At 45.1% G+C, this 9,040-nt stretch overlaps 1 protein-coding gene across 3 annotated transcripts in view; it reads right to left on the bottom strand.

The window, feature by feature from the left end:
* Dpys (dihydropyrimidinase) overlaps window positions 1-421 on the bottom strand; it is a 75,288-nt gene extending 74,867 nt beyond the window's left edge. For all 3 annotated transcript variants that reach the window (XM_015486364.1, XM_015486363.1, XM_015486362.1), the window contains exon 1: window positions 42-421. In XM_015486364.1, the coding sequence (XP_015341850.1) occupies window positions 42-296 (255 nt within the window). In that variant the 5' untranslated portion in view covers window positions 297-421. The remainder of the gene's footprint in view (window positions 1-41) is intronic.
* Window positions 422-9,040: the final 8,619 nt, after the last annotated feature.

The following is a 9,040-nucleotide window of genomic DNA, read 5'->3' on the forward strand; positions in this document are numbered from 1 at the left end:
CAGCCGGCGGGAGGGCCCGCGGGCTGCGGCGGGGCGGGTACCTTGGTGCCCTGGTGGAAGTCGTCGACCGAGCGCGAGCCCATGAAGGGGAACTGCAAGTGCGTGTGCGTGTCGATGCCGCCGGGCAGGACGAGCTTGCCCGCCGCGTCGATGACCCGCAGCCCCGTGGGCGCTCCCTCCGGCGGCAGCAGGTCGCGGCCGAGCGCCCGCACCACGCCGTCCTCCACCAGCACGTCTGTCACCTGCGAGAGGTCATCGTTGACTACGCGACCCCCGCGGATCAGGAGCCGCGACATGGCAAGGGGCCCGCGAGGTCCTATCGGCCCAGAGCTGCAGGAGGGGTGGCCTCGGCGACCGAGGGTGGCCCTCCAGGAAGTTCCCCACGAGAAGTCCCCAAGCTCCCGCTGAGGCTCCGCCAGAGACAGCCAATCCCGAGCCTGGGGCGGGGTATGGAGAGGTCCAAGTTTTGCGGGGCTCCACCCCCGCGAGGGCTGGACCCGAGACAAAGGCCGGGGGCAGAACCGGTCCAACAGGCCCTCCTGGGGCTGGAAGTCCACCCGGGTTTCTGAGCCATTAGAAGGAAGAGATCTTGGAGTTTTAAAAGTGAGGGAAATTATATGTTCCTTCATAAGAAAAGGCGCTTTGAGGAAAGAAAGATCTCGGGGTTCTTGTCCTTCAGGAGCCTGTACCGAAAGACTAACAGAAGGGGACAGGAGACATCCAGGGACCCTGCAGCAGCGACCAGAGCACCCAAATAGACGCACGTCAGAACAGAGCCCCAAGGTCTGGGTTTCCTTTCATCTCTCCTTTAACTACAGGGAGAAGCAAATTTCGCACAATCTCAGAGATTTTTTTCAGTTCAGAGTGAAATACTTGAAACCAGAGTGACTTGTCTAACTGTTCTCTGGGTTTTATTAATACAACACATACCAGCATTTTTTTTCTTGGTCAATAACGGGTACTGTAACTCTAAAGATCTAGGTTTATAATCCTGGCTCTTCCAGAAAACTAGCTTGGAGGTCTTCAAATAAATCTTTTATTCTTTTGTTTCCCCCATTTTCTCACTTATAAACATGTTCTTGCTTTCCAGATTTGCTTTGAAAAGCAAATTTGAGGGTGGACATGAAGGCACGTTAATCAGGAAGTGTCATACTGAAGTGGGATAGAAGAAATAAGGACAGGTAGAAAGGAGACCCACAGGGAAGGGAAAGGATCCTAACTTTAAGAAGCCCCTCAAACACCATTATTCTCTAACCCACTTTTCCTCCAGGCCTAAATTCTTAAAAAGCCCTTGAATCTTAAGAGTATTGTGAGTCCAAATGATTAATGTCTGCATTTGTTTCTAGTTTATGCAGCATATTTTAGACTGACTAAATAAAGCCAATGAAAAATATTATTAGAGATTTATGATATGGGTATATTCCAAACATTATGTATCCACTGGATGATATCAGCGATCCTGAGAGAATCAGACCACTGTGACCTACCCTGTGCTCCATGATTAAAAGAACTGAGCCCACCAAGCTGAGGGTACCCACCCCCCACTTCTCATATTCACTATTTATAGTTTCCTTTAAAAAGAAGAGCCCAAGACCCCCAAAGCTTTTATCACCTCAAAGCTTTTATCTCCCTTTGAGTGCATATCCTACACTACAGCTTGCTTTCCTAGATAAATCTCTTTGCCTTCTTAAATAAATCTTTGTGCCCCTTTTGATGCATCCTGAATTCCTTTCTGTGGCATAAGTCAAGAACTTGCCAGGGCTGAGGTGAGGTCCATTTCCCTTTTCTGGGGGTCCTCTGCAGACACTCTTCCAGTGGCAAATTTTCAAATTTACCTGACAAATACTAGCTTTGCAAGGACTATTTATGGTGGGTGAGGTTGGGTAGAGGGCTAAGTGATAATAATAGTATCCTCAGGGTGCTCAGAGCCAATGGTGACATACATGTTTCAATATACAAAACAGAAATTTCTATCTTTGAGAGAGGATGGAGACAAGAGTTTAGAATAATAGGCAGTTTATTTATGGCCTCAAGAAAAGTAGTTATTGAAGAATCATACAGAGGCATTTGAACCCGGATATAAAGGATATGGGTATGTAGAGGGGTATGTGTGAAGAGGAAATGGTGCTCTGGGTAGAGGGGACAAGTGGGTAAAGGCACAGAGGAGGGGAAGAGGGGATGGCAAGTTTGGGAGTTTGTACTCCACGTGGGTAAGCTAGGAGGAAGAGGGCTAAACTGAACAGGGACCACTCTTTACTTACAGGGCGTGGGGGAAGAAGACCGAAGGAGCTGGCAGAGGAGACCAAGAGCACAGTGTGATGCAGAGTTCAAGAAAGTGGCAGAATGACATCCCACAGAAGGGTTGTTGGGGGTGGTGGACATCTGCTGACTCAGCATATGCTCTCATCCTTATTCTAATAGCAGTCACTGTAGTTGCATTGGTGGGCAGTCCCTTTCCTGCTTTCTCAGGACACTTGGCTTGGTGGAACAAGGGGACTGCTGGCCTTGGGACTGAGCTGCTCACCCAGCTCTGCCTATCCCAACAGGACATTCTTGCAACAAATACTAGCTTTGCAAAGACTGATTATGGTGGGTGGGGTTGGGTAGAGGGCTAAGTGATAATAATAGTAGTCATTGTAATTGCATGAGTTCAGGGGTGGGCACGAGCCCCAAAAAGACTAATTATGACCAGGGAGAGCAGATCCCAAAACTTCTGTTAGATGGAGCAGACAAGAGGCTTATTCTTTCCTGCTGAACTTGAAGCCAGGAGGCATGTGTGAACAAGAGACTTGTGGGAGCCATCTAAACAATACAGGGGAACAGCCCTCAGTGAACAGAGTAAACATGAACAGCAGGAAGGAGGGAGAGAGATACTCTGGTTTCTCATGACACTGAGCTCTGAAAACCAACCCTACCCCTTCCCTACACTTCCAACCTTTTGCATGAGCTGGTTTGCTTCTCCTGTTGCTTGTGAGAGTCAACTGACAGAGACTAGGGAGAAGGTTGGAGTTTAAAGATTCGATGTCACACGTGACCCAGAGATAGTATTTGCAATAGTAGAATGCAAAGTATTATTATTGCTAAATTTCCTCAAGCCCAGATTATCCAAACCTCCAGATAATTAAAAATTAGAAAGCATCAATAATATAAAAGCTCCAATAGATTGGGCTGTCAAGCCAGGAACAAAAGCCCAAGAAAGTTACACAAAGTATTGTCAAGGGACCTTTGTATGAAGGTGAAAGGGGGTAATTATGCACATAATGAAACTCCTACACACTGCTCAAATCAGCACCACCCAGAGAAAGCAAGATTGGATGTCAGCGGCGACATCCTTTCTGAAACGGTTCAGATGAATGATTTCAAAAGGTTTCTTTATCTTGGACATTTTATATCGTGAAATGCCCAGCAACACAACACAGAACGAACTTCCCACCTTTAATTCACTTCAATGTTTGTCAGAAAAGGGGCTCTTGGAATGTCACCTGTTGGAATAATTTTCAGTTTCCAGCTAGCAGCTAGCAGCTATGTGCAGCTCAGAGTGCTTGAAGAATCTACACTTGTTCAGGCCTGATAGGAATGCCTGCAGGATAGGGTGCTCTGCTCTAGCAAGCCGTTAGTGAAACCACATCCTTAGCACTTGTGGTTAGCATTGCCAAACTGCCAGGCAAGGAAACTGATAGCCAGGAGCTTCAGGCATTAAAACTTCTTAGAAAACCCCTCCCCTAGGGACAAAGACCCTTCCTGATGATAGCAATACTTAGAGCATCCTCATAGTGCGGTTACATTGGCAGAAGATGATTGGCTTATGGATACTATCTTGCTTTCGTATGATTGATGGGCACGCCCCACTCGAACCCTATAACAATTGTATGCATTCCAAAAATAAACTGAGCTACTGGACTACGACTTGAGGATTGTCTCCTGCCAGTTCTCTCTCCAGCTCCCGGAGTCTGTGTGTTGATTCCACATCTCTACCCACTGCGACTGAGGTAGCCGAGCAACATCAGTGACCAGAAAGACAGCAGTCACCAAAGTAGGGGGAGGGATTATTCATTGAGATTCACCAGCTGTAATAGAAGAGAGAGAACATTCCAGAGAGAAATGCTGGCTGGAAGAGCAGAAAGGGTTTTTTCCCTTTCTAGCCATCATTCCTGAGCAATGTCTGCCGGGCAGAAGGCTGAACGGGACAAACAGCTCAGCAGAGGAAGCCTGTCCTTGGAACTTCTGTTTTCTTGCCCTACACCTGGACCCTCAGGACCCTCAGAGGACAGTGATCAAGTATTATGGGGATATGATGTTGGCACTGGGAGGAAGGCAAGAAGCAGGACCCCTGTTGTCTTACATTCTTGCTGGGGAAGTAATCAGTTTGATTGACTTAATTATCCAGGCATGTCTGAGAACACTTTGCTCCTCAGAGGAGTAATTTGAAAGAAGGATTAGAAAGATTGTTGAGGCTTAAGAGACACACATCTGCTTTGAAGTAAAGGTGACAGCAATCTGCAGGAAGAGCTTCCCAGAGCTGCCACAGGGACAGGACATCCAGAAGTGCAAGCAGGTCTTCCTTCACGGAATGGTGCTGGTGTTTTGGAAGCCCACCAGGCCCTGCCGCCCTCAGCTATCAGGAGGTGCCCAGTTTGCTTTTGCTATCTCCTGCTCCATCACCCACACTCCTCCCACAGGCTCCTGAAGGCCATGAGAAGCTTTTCAGGCCATCAATTCTACCTAACAGAAGAGCTCTCAGTGGGGCAGAAGATGGGGCAGTGTGAGGGTATGTGTGAGCAAGACTGAGAAAGAAGATGTGGGTATCTCAATGGCACATCTAAGCTAGGATCTGTGGAAACTCTAATTCTACGGCCCACTCTGTGACAGTTTCCTGGTAGGGTGATGAGTTACATCTGGATCAGTGTTGGGACCAGGGGTGGAGAAAGGTAGAGAGCACAGAGGGTTGGAAGAAAATTGGATGAGGAATTTCATCCTGACTTCATGTCAACTTCTGGTGTGACACATGGGCAAGTCACTTATTCTTGGGGCCTTGGTCTCCCCACCTAGAAAAATGATATCTGGGTTGATAAGAGTTTATGTTTTACCCTTTGCACTCTCAGAATTTTGAGTTTCTGTGAAGAGGGAGTGCATTTCTGGTGTATTTCTAGAATTAAACCTTCTTGAGTCCTGATGAGTGAATGGAAGACCAAGTTTCTGGGTCAGAGGGATCACTTGGAAATGGAGCTATGTGCAGGGTATAAAACCCACAGTCACCAAGGGGTGATGCTTGGTGGGTGCTGTGGTTTGAATGCTCATGCCCCTCCATAATTCTCACAGTAACTTAAGTGAGTAACTAGAAGTGAGCCACGGTATAAAGAAGTGGACCCTTTGGTGACTGATTAGGTCATGAGGGCTCCTCCCTTGTGAATGGGATCAAGCCCTTAACATAGGAGGTTTAATATGGTATTTGGCTCTTTGCCCTTACTCCCTTCCACCATGAGAAGACACAATGTTTGTCCCCTCCAGAAGATGTAGCAACAAGATTCCATCTTGGAAGCAGCCCTCACCAGAACCTTCCAGCCTCTTGATCTTGGGTTTCCCAGCCCCCAGAACTGCGAAAAGTAAATTTCTGTTGCTTGTAAATTACTCAGTCTCGGGTATTTTGTTACAGCAGCACAGGACTAACACAACAGGGCCGGCTTTAAAGTTGTAAAAATGAATAGGGACATTTTTATCACTGCTCAGTGATATATGAAAAGATAGGCAGGAATGGTGACGCTGATTCTGTAGATCTGCTGAGAGAGCTGGTCCAATGTGCAACTCCAGAGTGCAATCATCCCTTAAGCAAAGCACCTGGGCAGGAGAAAATGGTTGTCCTGAAAAACAATACAGCAATAGCTTAGTTTTTTTGTTGTTGTTGTTTGGTTGGTTCTGTGGATTGTACCTGGGGTGCTTTAACACTGAGATACATCCCAAGTCATATATATATATATATATATTTTTTTTTAAACAGAATCTCAAAAGGTTGTTGAGGCTGGGTTGGAATTTGTGATCCTCCTATCTCAGCCTCCCTAGTTGTTCCAGGTGTGTGCTACAGTGCTCAGCTAATTGCTAAGATTTATTGAGCACTCACATTGACAGTATTGGGCCAAAATATTTACCTGTTATTATTTTACTTAATCCTTACATCAACTCTTTGAGCTAGGTACTACTTCTCCCTTTAACAGATAACCCTTTTGAGATCAAATGATTTACTTGAGGTCACACAGCAGCAAAGTTGGAGGCAAGCCTTTCATTCTGGAACCTGTAATTTATGCCTTAAGTAATACCGCACTCCAAAGCCAAATGCTTACCAGTATTTACTTTTTGTTTTAAAAGCCATTTGTAACTTGGAAGTGCTGTTCCTATCCCTGCAAATATAACACAATTCCATGATGTCAAGGTCCAAGGCCAAAGGTAGAACTTTCTGGGATTTACTACCACCTTTCCAGGAATCCTGGGAGTCTCTGGCTGGAGCAGGAGAGCCCTCAACACTTTATTAGAGATTGTAGACATGATGTTGTTAGGACGCAGACAACCTCAATGTAAAGAAGCCAGACCACAGGGTACAGTGAGGGCAGTGAAGTGTGGTTCCTTTCACCTGCACTTCCTCCCACTTCCTCTGAGGTCAGACCCCTTCTCTCTCTGCACTGTCTGTGCCATCTAATTTTACTATTTTTTGTTTTTCTCTGATATAAATTGAAGGTGATGGAGTTGTGTATCTTTGTCACTAAAAATGTTGTTCTCATTAAACAAATATTTCTAGGGTAAAATTTCTCTTTTGTTGCAGGAGGTACTCATTTAGAACCAGACATGGTAAGTAAGGTGATTTTGTTGTAGATCAAGAATAACACCTGGCTATCCAATCTTACATAACCGTGTACTTAAGGAACCAGTCTGTGAAGTTCTGGAAAACAAAATCTGTATCAGATATAGTTTTGGATTCCAAGACCTACTTCAGAGCTCAGTGGTATGTAAGAAGAGCTCACTAACCTCAATTTCACCTTGTCCAGCTTGTCTTCACTCTGGTGAGACTTCAGTGTTTGGTCTGTATTAATAAGGACTATAGTTAAGAATCTCTTGAAAACTTCTTTGGATCTCCAAACTCACCTTTAGCATCATTTCTTTTTAATTCGACTTTTGGCTTCAAGGTAATTAATTTGAATGTTAAGAAAAACAAGTTATTGAACTAATTGTGTTGGGAGAGAAATAATTGTAATGCTGAAATAAGCCACTAGATGGCTTCTTGAAAAGACCAACTATTCCTTTGGCTTGCCAGGCAATTTGTCATGGAAAACACAACAGAACAAAAAACTAACCATGGGGCTGCTGCACTGCTGTGCCACCCACCCACTGCCCCATCTCCAAATGTGGCCTCCTCCATTTTGGGACACCAGCCAGGTCCTGGAGGTCCATTGTCTAGGTGCCTGTAGCTTTGGTTGAACCTAGGGTCCTCCTTCTGGGTGTGCTAATAGTCACCATCTTGATGCAGAGGTGGGAGAGAGCCAGACTCTCCCCAGCTCCACAAGTCCTGAGGTGCGAGCCACAGCGGGTTGGAGGGTTGGAGGAGGGTATGAGGGCATCTTGCTCTCAGTTCGCCCAGCCAGCTGGTCCAGCACTCCACTGGGTTCCTAGGGCCCACTCCAGCCAGCATATGCTGGGCCCCAGCACCAGACCAGTCCTGACTCTCTCCCCAGTGGAATCTACTAATCTCCTTGTCCCGCCAGGTCCAGCATCAGAACGGCACTCAGCAGGGCCCTCCAGCTCCCTGGTCTCCTGTTTCCCAACCCCTCCCTAGCCACGAATCCAGCCCAGCCTGCACAGCTATGTGACCAGCCTCAGTGCCTGGTCCTGATCTGCCCCATACAGGATAGCTTTGTAAGACAGGTGCACAAGTCCTGGCACTCAGCCCCTGGGCCTGCCAGTGAGAGAAGCGCTTGATGTTTTAATAGGAACTATTTGCTTTAAGGCTTTGTATTTTTTGCATTGGTGTTAATATTGATCTCCCCCTTAAATGTATGGTAATGGAAACCTTTAGGGACACTATAAGTCTACAGTGTAGAAACTGTACTGCCTCAGATCCACACTGCTAGATGGGAAGACACACAGACAACATGAAAAACAAGGGAACAAAGCATCCCCCCCAAACCAAGGTGCTCCAATAATAGAATCCATGGACAACACAGTAGAAGTGTCAGAGAAGGAGTTCAGAATGTACATATACTGATACTCGACATAAAGGATGATGTAAGGAGTGAAATTAGAGATAAATTTCAGGAGGTTAAAGATCACTTCAATAAAGAGATAGATATTCTGAAAAGAAATCAAGCAAAAATCCTCAAAATGAAGGAATTAATAAACCAAATTAAAAATTCAGTGGAAAGTATCACCAACAGACTAGACCACTTGAAAGACAGAACCTCAGGCAATGAAGACAAAATATATAATCTTGAAAATAAAGTTGAGAACACAGAGAAGATAGTAAGAAACCATGAATAGAACTTCCAAGAATTATGGGATAACATGAAAAGACCAAATTTAAGATTTTTCGGGATAGAAGAAGGTATGAGGATACAAACCAAAGGAATGTACAATGTTTTCAATGAAATAATAACAGAAAATTTCCCAAATCTGAAGAATGAAATGGAAAATCAAATACCAGAGGCTTAAAGGACCTCAAATATATAAAATTATAACAGACCCACACCAAGACACTTATAATGAAAATGCCTAGCATATAAAATAAGGACAGAATTTTAAAGGACAAAAGAGAAAAGTATCAGATTATATACAGGGGGAAAACCAATTCGGATCTCAGCTGATTTCTCAACCCAAACCCTCAAAGCTAGGAGGTCCTAGAACAACATATACCAAGCTCTGAAAGAAAAGGGATGCGCCAATAAAGAAATTTATATCTAGCAAAATTAAGCTTCAGATTTGAAGATGGAATAAAAACCTTTCATGATAAACAAAAGTTAAAAGAATTCACAACTAGAAAGTCTGCACTACAGAATGCTGT

This window comes from Marmota marmota, unplaced genomic scaffold (assembly GCF_001458135.2).
Source record: "Marmota marmota marmota unplaced genomic scaffold, marMar, whole genome shotgun sequence".
Taxonomy (NCBI): Eukaryota; Metazoa; Chordata; class Mammalia; order Rodentia; family Sciuridae; genus Marmota; species Marmota marmota.